The sequence below is a fragment of the Cicer arietinum genome, chromosome 1, assembly GCF_000331145.2.
Source record: "Cicer arietinum cultivar CDC Frontier isolate Library 1 chromosome 1, Cicar.CDCFrontier_v2.0, whole genome shotgun sequence".
NCBI lineage: Eukaryota > Viridiplantae > Streptophyta > Magnoliopsida > Fabales > Fabaceae > Cicer > Cicer arietinum.
Window position 1 is genome coordinate 20,025,839 of NC_021160.2, and position 18,119 is coordinate 20,043,957.

Below are 18,119 nucleotides of genomic sequence, written 5' to 3' on the forward strand. Positions count from 1 at the left end.
GTCCGTCCACTCGGGTGGTGGTTTAGTATCAAGCCTTATAACCAAGTTCTTTAGACTTATAATGGTACCAAATTATGAAGTAGAGTATCATGCATATCGTTGTGTTTTCTTGTGATTGTTTTGTTGTGATTAATATGTTTCGTGCGTGATAATAACTTCTCTTAGATGATTTGATGTTATAATGAAATGTATTGATTTTCTTTGAGTGATTTTGACTTTATAATGTGATGTTTTTGACTGTTTCTCATTCTCAACTAACAAGTTATTTATTTAGGTATAAACACATATAATTTCAATTTATTGTAATACCTAACTCATATGATTTTGAAACTCACGTCCTTCGTTGTTTGTGTTTGACTGGTTTGGACATGCGTTTGTGAAATCACAACTCTTACAGGTTAATGAGTCTTGAAGTACATGTTTGAGAAAAGTCATGCTTTGATAGGTGATATTGGGAATAAGAGTTATAATTTGTATTTTACTTATTTAATTAGAAACCACTTTTGTATAAAAACCTTATAGATACTAGTAAGTTTTTGGAATTAAAATTAAGAAATTATACTTAAATCAAGTTTATTGATATTGCACTCTATTATAAGAGCAAAAAAGTTTAAAGTGTTCTGAATGTATTTTGAGAATTGTGATATTCTAAATAACCCCCCAAAAGTTTCATTTTCCTTTGGAATGATTTTTATTTATCTACTGCAAATATTGTGGCTTATTAGAGTGTCACATAATCACAGTAGTAATTGCTGCCCGCAAAAACGTGACTGTACTAAGTTAGAAGGTTGAAAAGACTTGAATTTGACTAGTAGGTGTTTAATGGACGTGTGAAAAATCTCTTGATTAGTTGATTGAATCCTTCATGGTGAAGGGACTTGTGACACCATAATCTCTAAATGTGAAATATAAGATAAAATGCTCCAATTTTAATAAAATAAGGTATAAAAAAACCAAATTTTCTTCTCAAAGATAGACTAAGGATGCCACGTTTACTCTTACACAAAACATTACATAAAACTCTTATTTAAAAATCTTATGGAATCAAAGCAACGAAGGTTTGTCATTGTCGGACAATAAACTATTCACAAAAACTTAGAGGTGATTGGCTTCATATTCCAAAATAATAAAATAAAAATAATACTTGATTGTCAATAATTTTAAAACTCGATAAAAAACAATAGAAGACCCCCCAACCATATCACCTACCAATGTATGGATCACCAATAAATAATCTGAAATGCATTTTCTCAAATATGCACATACAAAACACAAACGGGGTGCGTTTCAAAATCATGTTGATATAACTTCACAATCACTCAAGGAAATAATATCATATTATAATTTCGCAATCACTCAAGGAAAATCAATAACATCAAATCATCTAAGAGAAATTGTTATCACATTAGGTACACATTAATCCCAAGAAAACCATCACAAAGTAGTGCAATACGATGTATTCTTCTAAAAACTATATTCGGATACAATAAATGCCACTAAGGAAACTTCCACACAATAAATCACCATACAAATGGGGAAAATAAACATACCACAAAGATAAATTTCACGAAGATGCATATGTCATTATATGATGATGCATTATCAAAATCAAATATTCCAACACAACCACTAATATGCATATGTCATGGTATGATGTTGTATTATTGGAATCAAGTATTCCCACACAGCCCACTAAGCTCATGTCAAATGCTTCAAAATTCATTTATACAAAATCATTGCCTCGTTAAAATATCACTAAGATCATAATCACATGTTCTTATCATGAAAATCGAATATTCTTAAACAATTATAATAAAAATCAAAGCCTTCACCGCATATATCATGAAGATCATATATATATAAGTAACTATCACAAAGATCAAAGCTTTCACTACACATATCATGAAAATCATATATTTGTAAACAACTATCCCAAAGTTCAAAGTTTTCAGCACACATATCATGAAAATAATATATTTCTAAACAACTATCACAAAGATCAAAACTTTCATCACACTTATCATGAAAATTATATATTCATAAAAAGCATAATAAATATCAAAACTTTAATCTCTTACATCATAAAAATTTAAATATTCATCACATACATATAAAAATTAAAACATTCATCTTACGTCACATAGAAATTCAAATTTTCTCACATAAAAATTAAACTTTATTCACATATACCACACATTTGCATTATTTAAATCACATAACACCTTATAAAAGATTCTAATCCATATTGAAATCATATTAGCCATGATTTGTCATATTAGTTAAATTATTACTAAACAGGACTATCATCGTGCGTAACGAGCCCTTAATGAATTGTTGAGAAATACAGATTACATGTTCATCTCACATTATAATATACTCATGAAATCAAATGTTTTCTCACCCCTTATCTTATTTTGACGCTTTCATACAAAACTCCTAGTCCATAAGCTAAAAGCGTTTGTTCTGTTGACCTCTCGTCCTCCAATTGATCAAACATGACACTTTGTGAGTAAACGTCAAAAATTCAAAATTTCTCACATATATGATAAAAATTAAACTTTATTCACATATACGACACATTCGCAGAATTTAAATCACACAACCCCTTTTAAAAGATTCTAATCCACATTTTAATCGTAATAGCCCTAATTTGTCATATTAGTTAAATTATTACTATATAGGACTACTGTCGTGCGTAGCGAACCCCTAATGAATTGTTGAGAAAGGCAAATTTCATGTTCATCTCACATTAAAATATACTCATGAAATTAAATGTTCTCTCACCCCTTACCTTATTTCAACACTTTCATACAAAACTCCTAGTCCATAAGCTAAAAGTCTTTGTTTTGTTGACTTCTTGTCCTCCAGTTGATCACACATGACACTTTGTGAATAAACAGAAAAACTTAATATGAGAACACACTCTAAAAGGTAAATTTCATTACTGAGAAAATTAAACTTTAAATCAAAAAAACTAATTATGAATATTATAGCCATTGTTCACACATTTGTTTTGTTGTTGGTTTCACTCAAACTAGACATACGGTGAGCAAGAACATTACAAATTAGCGGATTTGACAAACAGAGAAGTCGGGTATTTTAGACAGAAAACAATGAGGCTAAAATTCTGAAGAAAAAAAAAAGGGGTTAAGATAACTTGTTCAATGAGACAAACAACATACTAAATTTTGTGCAAAAACGGAGAAAGTTTGCTGACATAATAAGAGATTGCCGATGCCAATTTTTCTTCTTTTACTCTATGAGCACATTTCCAATCCATGTGTATCACACCCCTCTCTCTGTTTGCTACAATAGCTATCTTTTACTTCTAAATCATTTAATCGTGTTGTACTCTTACATATGCACTTAACCTATAAAACACATTTTACTATTTTCTTTTATTTTTCTGAAATAAAATTAATATTTATCCAAACTAATTTTTAAAATTGCTTTAAATATAATTTCAATTCCAAAATATTATTAATACTTCAAAAAATAATATTTTTTAAAACATAATAATTGAAGTAGTCAATCGATTAAATATACATATTAGTAATATATAAAACCCTCATACTCATAATTATTCATCACAATTATTAAAATATTATTTTTTTAAATACACCCATTAAAATACTACCATCTTTAGACAATGGTCAAAATGATAAAATAAATAAGTATAACATCAACACTTTATATTAAATACTATATAATAAAGAAAATCAAACACAATATTATGAATATCTCAAGATAATTATTTATAAAATAAATCACTAAAATAGGAAATAGTTAGAAATAATTAAAATATTACTCTTTGAAGTAATAATATCGATTTACAAGGAAAAGGTGTTTGAATTGTAAATGTACCTATTAAAAAATTCCTGAAAAAATCTTAAGTTTTAACTCAAGAATGGTCTTGGTTAAGGAAATAGAAAACGGAGAACGTTCTTGGTTTTTACCAGAAAACGGAGAACGTTCTTGGTTAGCTTAAAAACAAAAGTTCAGTTTATGTTTTATCTCAGTTAATCAATCAAGCTTAATATATAAAGAGATAAGAGAAGGAATACCACACAAATATATATCTTGGTTCACCCAACTCGGGCTACGTTCAGTCCTCACAACTTTGAGATTTTCCACTAAGTGTTTAAAACAAAGAACCTTCTTGGTTTAACATCACCAAGCTCAGATCAACCTTGATATGTTTCAAACTCTATTTCTTTTCATCTAGAAAGTAAATTAAACACCTATCGATCTTGATAGGATTCGTTACAATCTAATCAAACTATAATTAAACTCTTATAGTTTGAGTTTTACAATAATGATGAGATTGTTTTGGTAGAATATGAGATATCTTATCTCTTGTTTGAGATTTGATTCTTTACAAAGAATTCAGTAGTAATAACACTATGTGATATAAAGGTTCAGAACTGATTCTTTTTTTGTGAAAAATGAGACTTTCAGGTATGTAAATGAGAATGATTTATGTGAATTGACAACACTTGAACTTCAACATTTATCCTGGATATTAGCCTTCCTTTTATAGGTGTGTTGGTGCATTTAATAATGGTCAAAAGAGTTGTTGGTAATGCTCTGTCAGTTTTGACCAAAACCAATATATGTGATTAAAAATATTCCAGCCTTTGAACATTTTGAATCTGTTTTGACTGATGTTGTTACAATCTTTTCTAATCTGTTTGCCTTCGAGGCTAAAAAAAACTTTGAAGCTTCTCATTTAATCATTGATGATATAGCTGCGATCTGGAGCCTTGAATCTGTCCAAAACAGTTTGGTGAATGATTATAAACCTCTGTAGAAGTAAGGGGATCAATACTGAAATTCTGCAGAAACGAATATTGATTATCAATCTAGTTTTGCCAGTTTGAACTTTCTGGAAATTGATGATCAATCTGGAGATTCAGTTTGATTATTCTGGATGTCTTCTTGATGTCTTTTGTACAGATCAAGATTGATTGAGCATTATTGACAGTTTGGCTGAAGGGGTTCCAAATTGTTTCAACTAGCTTGATTCGAGACCTTTTATCTTAATGATTTGAAAGCCTTCTTTGACTGAGATGAGACCTATTTGTTCCTTGTCGTGTACTGATGACCTTAGTAATAAATTCAGAGGCAAAAGCTTCATTGAAATAGTGGAGATTGATTGGTCAAGTTGTTGTGACGATCAGTCCTGAATCTGGAGATCATTCTCCACGATCCTACCGGTTCGTACCCTACGGACGGAAATGGAGATGGGAACGCTTGACTGCAGCTACGTTAGGAGGATCTCACGGGGCGCGTGGAGATCACTCAGGGTGTTTAGTTGTTTAGTAAAATGATCAGACTAGGTTGTCACAGAGGGAACGAATGTCTTTCTTTTGGGGTTGCGTTTATTTTTAAACTGGAAGACTGTACTACTTTTGTTATGTATATATTTTGAATTCATGGATTAAGAATTTTTCCGCTGCTCGTAAATTCTGTTGACTTATTTGTCGTTGTATTACGACTTAAATATTTATCCAAACGTGTGTTACCTTATTTATTTTCCTGTTGTATTTTAATTCCTTTTGAAAAAAAAAATACACTCACGCTTTGAAAAACGTGGTGTTACAATCCTTCTTGAAACAAGTCAGAGAGTACTTCAATCTCTTTGAGATTCAGCGTTGAGTACCACTTGTTGCCAAAAACAAAAGGTCCTTCTATAGGCAGTTGAAGGATCGAAGCCAGGATATCTGGAGTTAACCTTATCTTAATTCCCTTAATGGTGGAGATGATTAGGGATTTGTTTGGGAAGGTCTTGGCATTGCAGTAGAAGGCTCTTACAACATTTGGATAGTAATGTTAAGATGTTTGGAGAAAAGAGGTCCAGCCTAGTGCATCAATATGATGTTGGACAGCGTTGCCATCGATTATGAGTTTTACAAAAACAAAAACACTTCCGATTCCAATAGGGCGTTGAGCCCATTTGTCATTGAAATATTTGGAGTTTTTTTTGGTGAAATAAGAGGGGGTGTGTTTGGTTTGGATTTTTTATTGGGTGAAGATGGTTTTGATGTTTCAGATATGGATGAAGATGAATGTTCTGTAGCGGGAGAACGTTTGGATTTTGTTACGGGGGAAGGTGTATGAACTGGGGAAGAATGTTCTTGAGGATGTGAAGGAGAGAATGGTTGAGCATGAGAACATTTTTGATGTGGAGAACGTTCTTGTTGTGAAGAATGAGAAGGGATACGAATTGGAGAATATTTTTGATTTGGAGAACGTTTTGGATTTGGGGATGAGGAACATTGGGGAAACGGAGAATGTTCTGGAGAGGCAAGTTCGGTGAGTTTCAAGTTTTGTTTGGGTGCATGCATCTTCTTTCTTTGGGGATTTTTGAGTTAGTTTCTAGCTAGGAATTGGGCGATGGTCATGGTAGTTTTAGTTTTCATGGAGCGTTGCGTTGGTTTTTTGGATTGAGTTGAAGGTTGAGATGGTTTAGGAAGAGAGGAGAAGATTTCATTAATCAATCTCCTTTTTTGATTGGAAGAGTTGATTGAGAAGGTCTGGAGGAGAAATAAGATTTTGATGTAGTAATGGGTTTGGTTTGTGCTTTCTCTGTAGTGGTTGTGTGAAGGGGAGTATCAGATGAGTCATCAGTCTCAGAATCGAAGATGATGAAGTAGAACGGTTTTTCGGTGGAGGCCTTTGATGTTCCAATGCCAGATTGTACTCTCATGGAACGTCTTTTTGGTATTGTAGGTTTTCGCAGATGAGGGGGAACTTGAGCGAGATTAGGAGGAGGACATGTGTAGAGTGGTATAAGAACAATGGATAAAGGATTGGGATTGATAGAGAGATTAGGGTTATTTTCTGGGGACGATGAGAGGTAGTCAAAAAACGAGATATCAGAGGAAACGTGTGGTGGAGTTGGTCGTGGTGGTGGAGATGGTGAGCGTTGTATTGAGTCAGATAATGGGGATGGTGAGGATGGAGAGCAAGGATATACATTATGTCTTGCAGATTGCTTTGTGCGCGTTATTTTTTGTGAGTTGAGAAGGTTTTTGAATGAGAGAGATCTGAGTAAGAAGATGAGAAATTGTGAATACTGTTTGATGTTTTTTTTTAGGAAAAAAGGAAGATGGAGTGGTTTGAATGTCAGTCAGAAATTCTGATTTGAAGAGAAAGAACAATGATTCTTTTGAACCTTGGGAAGGATGAGAGAATTTTGGGGGCGAGAATGCTTTGTGTCAGTTCTCTTTTGCAGACAAAGAGACACATGCATTAAATGCCAAGATTTCCCTTTTTGGTTTTGAGAGGGAAAATGATGACACAGAGGAGAATGTTGGTTGAAAAACGGAGACTAATGTCGGGAAAAACAGAGATTGATAAACGCTCTCCGTTTTATGCAGAAGCAGATTTTAACCATAACTTTTTTGGATATTTTGTAATTTTCAGTTTCTCTTTGATCAAATTGAAACTATCCTCGATAAAAGATATAGGACAAAGTTCTCGATGTGGAGAACACGAAATAGCTTTTCATTGTTTCATTACATCACTACGGAGGCCTTCACGAAAATGTTGATGGCAGAAAAATAATAGGTTACAGTTTGGTTTCGCTTTCACGTGACAGATAAATGAGAGTGATTTTGATGAAGATAATGAATGGAGACGGAGGATATTGGTCATTCATCCGTAGACAATGGAAAATAAAAGAATTGAATTGTAGGAAGTGGTTGAGTTACAAAGATGGCGCACATAGGAAAGAGATGAAATCATGAAATTTCTTCTTTATTTTAAAGTCGTGTACATTTAGTTTACTGAAGTGTGTAGGGTTATTTGGTTTAGGCGGTGGGAACAAATATGACTTACAATAGCCACTATAGTGATTTATATTATTAGTTGCACATATATACTTATTATTATTATTAAAAACTTTTCTTTTAACTTAACTATCCTTGAAATAAAATAAATAAATTAAGTTATTAAATATCTAGTTAGCAATAATGATTACATATTTTACTTATAAATAATAATAAACTAAAATTAATAATTAAAAAAAATGAATATATTTAATATTAGTATCAATAATTTTAATAAATCATTAAGCCAAACACATGGGAATTTATCATACCACATCAAACACACACATAAAGAAAAATAATCCTAAAATACTTTAAATATCAAATTAACTCAGTAATATAGTATTTTAATTAATTAAATAACGTATTAAAAATTTTGGGGTGTTACAGGTTACAAGAAAGTGTTTAAGGGTTTTTTTTTGTTTGAAAAACTCTCACAAGAGAATGTTACAAAGTATGCTATCAAATTATCAGTAATGTTTCATTATGAAAGTGATAGAACAACGTTTCTTAGGTTGTTGTGCATTTCTATAGTTTGTATACTCATGTCATTTGTAGTGAAGAACACTAGTCATTATATATGTGGACACTTCAAGGCAATTAGGGTTTTTGACCATTGCTGAGATTGCATGAATCTACACATAAAATAAATTGTATCAATATTTAGAGATCAACAATTAAAGCATGTGTCTATATGTCTTGATAAAAGCGGTAGAAATATTAGAGGATGTCATTGTATTCCTTCAATTAGAGGATAAGTCCAAATTTGATGAGTATCTGATGTTGAGATGTTTGACTTCTTCAATGTTTTGGCCTCATAAGATTAACTCAAGATAGATGTTTTTAATAAAGACTTTACTTGAACTGTTGACCAGAAGATCAATTGAATAACTAGAATAATTAGATGCATCCTTGTTAAAGTGAGTTTGCATTAGTCAGATTCAATAGAGGTGCGTTGAAATAGAATTGATTAGAAAGTAAAATAGGCACGTTGAAAACCCATTTCCCAGAATGAGACATGGGATTGATTTTCTAGAGTCATAATGCATTTGCCTTGATTTGTGAATTCTTTTTTTTGTTTATTAGAGGATGCAACATTGAGCCTTTAAACTATTATAAGAGAGTATGCACACTTAAAAATATCCATTAAAACATAAGTTGTTCTCAAAAAATAATTTTGGTATCGTCAAAATAATTAAGGGACTTATTATGGGACACGAAACTCAAAATTGCAAATTCATTTGTTTACACCGTTTTTTCAATTTTTTGAATTTTTCATATTCTCCAAAAAAATCCAAAAAAAAATTGTGTTACCTTTATTTGATTTTTTTGAAATTTTTGGTGGCATTTTTATATTTTTTGGATTTTATTTGTTAGGGTTTTCGATTTTTCACTTCAATTTTAGTGATAGGGACATTGTTGGAATTTTCATAATTATGATTTTGCATTGCATTGTTATGATGACGCGTGACTAGAGCTAGTTCAGTAAATCTGCATTCCCTTGAACCTGAAATAGAAATGACATTTCATTTACGTCGTAGACTTAATAGAGCTGATAGTGTTAACGAGTCAGAGTCAGATAGTGAACATGACAACATGTTGCAAAATATGGCTGATGCAATTAATAGAACCTCAAGACAACTTGTTGCACCTAATGTCAATTATAATACATTGTGTATCACATATCTTGAAGTTACTGTACCATTTGAACTTAAATCTGGTTTACTACACTTGCTTCTAAAGTTTAATGGTCTTGGAGGTGAGGATCCCCACAAACACTTGAAGGAATTTTGTGTTGTGTGTTCTACCATGAAGCCTCAAGGAGTCACATAAGACCACATTAAGCTGAGAGCCTTCCCATTTTCACTCCAAGATGGTGCCAAGGACTGATTATACTACCTTTTACCAGGTTCTATTACAAGGTGGAATGATCTCAAGATATTGTTTCTAGAAAAATTCTTCCCTGCCTCACGAGCCTGCTTCAATCAAAAAAGAAATATGTGGCATTAGGCAAATTGACAAGGAATCATTACATGAGTATTGGGAGAGATTCAAGAAATTAGTGTCAAGTTGTACTTATCACCATATTTCTGAACAACTACTCATCCAATATTTTTATGAAGGTTTGCTACCTATGGATAAAAGCATTTTGGATGCTTTTAGTGGGGGAGCACTTGTCGATAAGACCCCAGAAGCGGCAAAGGCTTTGATTGAGAACATGTCCATTAATTTTTAGCAGTTTACAACTAGAAGCAACTCTACAGTGTTGACAATGGGTGGGAATAAAATTCAAGCTTCTTCCCACAAGAATTTAGAAGGAAGACTTGATGAGCTTACATCTTTAGTAAAAAATTGGCAATAGGTAAAACCCAAGCAGTGGTCAGTGGTATTTGCACTTCTCTAGAGCATCCTACAGATTTATGTCCTACATTGCAACCAGATCCAATTGTTGACCCCCGTCAAGCATATGCAACAAATATATACAATCCTCCAGCCAATTTTAATTTGTCATCTAACAAGTACAATCCTGGTTGGAGAAACCATCCCAACTTGAGATAGGAGAATTCATATGCACAACAGAAACCTAGGCAGTAGCAAAATATTCCTCAACAACAAAACAATCAACCTTCATTAAAGAACCTCGTTAACCAGATGGCCCACTAGAATCTCCAATTTCAACAAAGAACATATTCCACCATTCAAAATTTGGAAACAAAGATTGGTCAGCTAGCCACTTTAATTAATCAACTGCAGACTCAGGGGTCAAACCAATTTGAAAATGCTATCTTAGATTTAGGAGCTTCCACTAATGTTATGCCTACATCTATTTTTAACTCTCTTGCTATTGAACTTTTATAGAGTACAGGTGTTACCATTCAATTGGCGAACAAGAGCAATGCTCGTCCTGCTAGACTTGTGGAGGATGTACTTGTTCGAGTTAATGAATTAATATTTCATGCAGATTTTTACATTCTGGACATGGAGGGAGATAATAAGTCCAATAGGGCGCCTATCATCTTAGGCATACCATTCTTGAAAACTGCTAGAACAAAAATTGATGTGCATGCTGGAACTCTATCTTTGGAATTTGGTGATAGCATTGTAAAATTTAACATCTTTGATTTTATGAAACACCTCATGGAAGAGCATTCTATTTTTCAAATTGAACTGCTTGCTAATTTGGTTGATGGCAGTTACCCCAATATGTTTGCTACTGATTTTCCTTCATTGTCTGGTTTTGATGATACTTATACTTATGAATTATGTACAGATACTCAATTGTACTATGTGTGTGCTGAGATCGAAGCTGCCTTACAGGTTGGTCATTGTGGTAATATTGATATTTCTACTAACAAAATTGATTTTGCAGACTTAGATTTAGCCACTAGTGTTGCGCCTTCCATTGAACAACCACCGACTATAGAGCTGAAACCACTTCCTGAAAATTTGATATATGCATATTTAGAAGGAAGTGGCAAGTTACCTATGATTATTTTAGCCAAACATGAAGATGAACAGGAAGAGAAGTTGTTCCAGATTTTTAGAAAACACATGAAGGCAATAGGATGGACGTTGGCTGATATTTCTACTAGAGGATGGACCTTGGCTGATAACTCTTGGTATTAGCGCATCCATGTGGATGCATATGATACTACTGGGGGATGTAAAAAAGGAAGTGACAAACCTCTTGCAAGAAGGCATTATATACCCCATATCTGATAGTCAATGTGTGAGTCCGGTGCAGGTAGTCCCTTTGAAAACTGGACTCACAATGGTTAAAAATGAAAATAATGAACTTATCCCCGCACGAGTACAGAACAGCTGGAGGGTATGCATCGATTATAGGAGAGTAAACCAGACAACTAGAAAGGATCATTTTCCTTTACCATTCATTAATCAAATGCTTGAAGGGTTGGCTGGTAAGTCACATTATTATTTTCTTGATGATTTTTCTTGTTATTTTTAGATCCTGTAACGCCCCGTTTTTCAAAGCGAGTGTGTATTTTTTTTTCAAAAGAAATTAAACTAAAACAGAGAAATAAACGAGGAAATGCCTTTGGATAAATAATCGAGTGATTATAATTTACAAGCAGCGGAAAAGTTTCTCCAAATATAAATCCAAAGCACTTACACAACAACAAATGGTACATGGAACCCATTCAAATAAGGTGTCAAACTGACAATATTAGTATAAGTACAATTTTCCAAATTAAAATACTCCAACCCAAAAAGAAGGACGTCTAGTCCCTATACATCAACTTAATCTGATCATCCTACCAAAAAACTATACACCCTGAGTGATCTCCACGCGCCCCGTGAGATCCTCCTAACGTAGCTCCAGTCAAGCATTCCCATCTACATTACCATCCGTAGGGTATAAACCAGTAGGGTCGTCCTGAATCTCATCTTAGGGCAAAGCCCAGATTTCGAAAATAGTTGTAAAGGGTCACCAACCGAAATTAACAGATAACACATAACATTCAAGTTTTAAATGCACAAAATAACCTTTCAACTAAGCATGCACCTTAAAAGGATTTTCCATATGCTAAAAGTTCATATAATGCTTGCCAATTAACAATGAACTCAAAATAAAGTTCTCAATCCATCAAGTAATACATAACTGACCAAAGCATTGATAAATCAATTGAGCAATCGATTATCTAACTCAAAATAAGGACTTTTGCTGAGCCAATCGATTGCCAAATCGATTTGGTCAGTTCTGCTGAGTTTCTGCATGACCAAATCGATTTCTAAGTCGATTTTGTCAGTTCTGATGAGTCCCTGTGTTGCCAAATCGATTTCCAAATCGATTTCGGCAGTTTTGCTGAGTTCCTGCCTCTCTGCCAATCGATTTCCAAATCGATTTCTTAAAAGATTTTGAAAGATATATTTATACAATCGATTGGCAAATCGATTAGGTTAAAATAGTGAACTTCCTGCAACTCATCCAATCGATTGGGAAATCGATTTCCCTCATCATTTTTCCAAAAATTCATAACTAACTCAATCACATTCATACATAATCTCAAATCCTAACACTTAGCACTGATAACGCAATCGCTACAACATCATTAGTTTCGAAATAGTATTGCAAGCAAACATGTTATCACCAAATTCCAAAACATAACACTTAACATTTATAACACAATTAATACAACATCATGGGTTTCAAAATGGTATTGCAATCCAACATGTTATCACCAAATTCCAAAACATAACACTTAACATTTATAACACAATCAATACAACATCATGGGTTTCAAAATGGTATAGCAATCCAACATGTTATCACCAAATTCCAAAACATAACACTTAACATTTATAACACAATTAATACAACATCATGGGTTTCAAAATGGTATAGCAATCCAACATGTTATCACCAAATTCCAAAACATAACACTTAACATTTATAACACAATTAATACAACATCATGGGTTTCAAAATGGTATAGCAATCCAACATGTTATCACCAAATTCCAAAACATAACACTTAACATTTATAACACAATTAATACAACATCATGGGTTTCAAAATGGTATAGCAATCCAACATGTTATCACCAAATTCCAAAACATAACACTTAACATTTATAACACAATTAATACAACATCATGGGATTCAAAATGGTATTGCAATCCAACATGTTATCACCAAATTCCAAAACATAACACTTAACATTTATAACACAATTAATACAACATCATGGGTTTCAAAATGGTATAGCAATCCAACATGTTATCACCAAATTCCAAAACATAACACTTAACATTTATAACACAATTAATACAACATCATGGGTTTCAAAATGGTATAGCAATCCAACATGTTATCACCAAATTCCAAAACATAACACTTAACATTTATAACACAATTAATACAACATCATGGGTTTCAAAATGGTATAGCAATCCAACATGTTATCACCAAATTCCAAAACATAACACTTAACATTTATAACACAATTAATACAACATCATGGGATTCAAAATGGTATTGCAATCCAACATGTTATCACCAAATTCCAAAACATAACACTTATAACACAATTACTACACATACCAAATGAACCAACAATTCACAATTTAACAGGGTGTAGTCTCTCACGGACAAACACCTGTGCAGTCTCTCACGGACAAACACAATTCCCTCAGGAACGTAAGTCGTAAACGTACCACCTATCACGGGTCAGTACTGTTTACCGAGGTGCCACCTATCCCGGGTCAGCACAACTTACCAAACGTAAATCGTAAACGTACTGTCTATCACGGACCCGTACCGTTTACCAAGGTGCCACCTATCGCGGGTCAGCACGATTTACCAAAACACACATAAGTAAACGAGACATTAAGAGATTCCCCGTTCTTAATTCTCATCTAACTTAAACCAGGGCGTAGTCTCTCACGGACAAACCCCTGTGCAGTCTCTCACGGACAAACACAATTCCCTCAGGAACGTAAGTCGTAAACGTACCACCTATCACGGGTCAGTACTGTTTACCGAGGTGCCACCTATCCCGGGTCAGCACAACTTACCAAACGTAAATCGTAAACGTACTGCCTATCACGGACCCGTACCGTTTACCAAGGTGCCACCCATCCCGGGTCAGCACGATTTACCAAAGCACACATAAGTAAACGAGACATTAAGAGATTCCCCATTCTTAATTCTCATCTAACTTAAACCAGGGCGTAGTCTCTCACGGACAAACCCCTGTGCAGTCTCTCACGGACAAACACAATTCCCTCAGGAACGTAAGTCGTAAACGTACCACCTATCACGGGTCAGTACTGTTTACCGAGGTGCCACCTATCCCGGGTCAGCACAACTTACCAAACGTAAATCGTAAACGTACTGTCTATCACGGACCCGTACCGTTTACCAAGGTGCCACCCATCCCGGGTCAGCACGATTTACCAAAGCACACATAAGTAAACGAGACATTAAGAGATTCCCCATTCTTAACGCCCAGTTAACTTAAACAATTATCAAAAAACAAATATTAAGTAACCGAGACATTAAGAGATTCCCCATTCTTAACGCCCAGTTAACTTAAACGATTTTCAAAAAAACAAATATTAAGTAACCGAGACATTAAGAGATTCCCCATTCTTAACGCCCAGTTAACTTAAACGATTTTCAAAAACAAATATTAAGTAACCGAGACATTAAGAGATTCCCCATTCTTAACGCCCAGTTAACTTAAACGATTTTCAAAAAAACAAATATTAAGTAACCGAGACATTAAGAGATTCCCCATTCTTAACGCCCAGTTAACTTAAACGATTTTCAAAAAAACAAATATTAAGTAACCGAGACATTAAGAGATTCCCCATTCTTAACGCCCAGTTAACTTAAACGATTTTCAAAAACAAATATTAAGTAACCGAGACATTAAGAGATTCCCCATTCTTAACGCCCAGTTAACTTAAACGATTTTCAAAAAAACAAATATTAAGTAACCGAGACATTAAGAGATTCCCCATTCTTAACGCCCAGTTAACTTAAACGATTTTCAAAAAAACAAATATTAAGTAACCGAGACATTAAGAGATTCCCCATTCTTAACGCCCAGTTAACTTAACAATTTTCAAAACAAAATATTAAGTAACCGAGACATTAAGAGATTCCCCATTCTTAACGCCCAGTTAACTTAACAATTTTCAAAACAAAATATTAAGTAACCGAGACATTAAGAGATTCCCCATTCTTAACGCCCAGTTAACTTAACAATTTTCAAAACAAAATATTAAGTAACCGAGACATTAAGAGATTCCCCATTCTTAACGCCCAGTTAACTTAACAATTTTCAAAACAAAATATTAAGTAACCGAGACATTAAGAGATTCCCCATTCTTAACGCCCAGTTAACTTAACAATTTTCAAAACAAAATATTAAGTAACCGAGACATTAAGAGATTCCCCATTCTTAACGCCCAATTAACTTAAACGATTTTCAAAAACAAATATTAAGTAACCGAGACATTAAGAGATTCCCCATTCTTAACGCCCAATTAACTTAAACGATTTTCAAAAACAAATATTAAGTAACCGAGACATTAAGAGATTCCCCATTCTTAACGCCCAGTTAACTTAACAATTTTCAAAACAAAATATTAAGTAACCGAGACATTAAGAGATTCCCCATTCTTAACGCCCAGTTAACTTAAACGATTTTCAAAACAAAATATTAAGTAACCGAGACATTAAGAGATTCCCCATTCTTAACGCCCAGTTAACTTAAACGATTTTCAAAACAAAATATTAAGTAACCGAGACATTAAGAGATTCCCCATTCTTAACGCCCAGTTAACTTAAACGATTTTCAAAACAAAATATTAAGTAACCGAGACATTAAGAGATTCCCCATTCTTAACGCCCAGTTAACTTAACAATTTTCAAAACAAAATATTAAGTAACCGAGACATTAAGAGATTCCCCATTCTTAACGCCCAGTTAACTTAACAATTTTCAAAACAAAATATTAAGTAACCGAGACATTAAGAGATTCCCCATTCTTAACGCCCAGTTAACTTAAACAATTTTCCAAACAAAATAATAAGTAACCGAGACATTAAGAGATTCCCCATTCTTAACGCCCAGTTAACTTAAACGATTTTCAAAAACAAATATTAAGTAACCGAGACATTAAGAGATTCCCCATTCTTAACGCCCAGTTAACTTAAACGATTTTCAAAAAAACAAATATTAAGTAACCGAGACATTAAGAGATTCCCCATTCTTAACGCCCAGTTAACTTAAACAATTTTCCAAACAAAATAATAAGTAACCGAGACATTAAGAGATTCCCCATTCTTAACGCCCAGTTAACTTAAACGATTTTCAAAACAAAATATTAAGTAACCGAGACATTAAGAGATTCCCCATTCTTAACGCCCAGTTAACTTAAACGATTTTCAAAAAAACAAATATTAAGTAACCGAGACATTAAGAGATTCCCCATTCTTAACGCCCAGTTAACTTAAACGATTTTCAAAAAAACAAATATTAAGTAACCGAGACATTAAGAGATTCCCCATTCTTAACGCCCAGTTAACTTAACAATTTTCAAAACAAAATATTAAGTAACCGAGACATTAAGAGATTCCCCATTCTTAACGCCCAGTTAACTTAAACGATTTTCAAAACAAAATATTAAGTAACCGAGACATTAAGAGATTCCCCATTCTTAATACTCATTTAACTTAATGGTTTTCAAATTTCACACAACACAAACTCAACAAATTCTCACATCAAAACATATCAATTCATTTATTCACAAATCCAACCATACACATATCAAATTTCATCAATATCAATTAAGAGCATGTCAAAAACAACGAACACAAATCGACACAATCCACTACTCAAAACACACAAGTTTCATTTACCCAAAATCTTACACAATGACTTCAAATTCATTTACCACGAACCATTCATCAATATAAACAAAACCTAACTCTAAGGTTTTACCCATAACGCATTAGTTTCGTTTTTCCCCAAATCGATACATTAAACCCTAACAAATTCCTTCCCACACAACCACAGATAAGTCCCTAATGCAAACTAGAAGTTTGGAAGGAGCCCTTACCTCAACGTTAGCTTTAACGCGCGTTTCCGGTACCGCGAGTAATTCCGGTAAATTTTCCGCTCGCAACGCCGCTTCCAAATTAGTTCACTAGCACCGTAGCGTGGTGGTGAGCAACTTTCCCTTCTGTCTCTTCGAGAAATGAGGTTCGGATCTAGAAGAAACGGAGGGGTTTGTGTTTGGATCTCAAAACCGTTTTTCTTCGTTTTCGAATCAAAGAGGAAGAGTGGAGTTGCGAAAACCTTGATCTAACTCTCACCCAACCTTGGGTCACTAGCTTTGAAGAAAAGGAAGCAACGAAAACGAAAAATGGAGAAGGATGGAATTTTGGGTTTTGCTCGCGTGAGGTTCAGAGGAAGGAGATGGAAATTTGGAAATTTCCTTCCTTTCTTTTTCTTTCCTTTGTTTTTCCTTTCTTCCTTTTTCCTTCCTTCCTTTATATACTATTTTCTTTTCCTTTTCCTTCCTTCTAGTTTTCCTTTCTTTTTCCCTCCAAACAAACATATATAAATATAATAAATATAACTTAACAAATATCTCAAAATCTAGATATTTATTAAATTACCGTTTCACCCGAAACGCCTTAAATTCTCCGTAAAGGATTTTCCGCAGTTAAATTCAATTTATTTATCGACGAGAAATTCTAATTGGCATCGAAATATCTTTTCGATTATAAAACTCAAAAATATTATTAAC

At 33.5% G+C, this 18,119-nt stretch overlaps 1 protein-coding gene across 1 annotated transcript in view; it reads left to right on the plus strand.

Moving 5' to 3' along the window:
• Window positions 1-11,466: 11,466 nt before the first annotated feature.
• The window catches only part of LOC140921118 (uncharacterized), a 33,492-nt gene continuing 26,839 nt past the window's right edge, over window positions 11,467-18,119 (plus strand). The window contains exon 1 of the mRNA XM_073371006.1: window positions 11,467-11,752. Coding sequence (XP_073227107.1) covers window positions 11,467-11,752 — 286 coding nt within the window. The remainder of the gene's footprint in view (window positions 11,753-18,119) is intronic.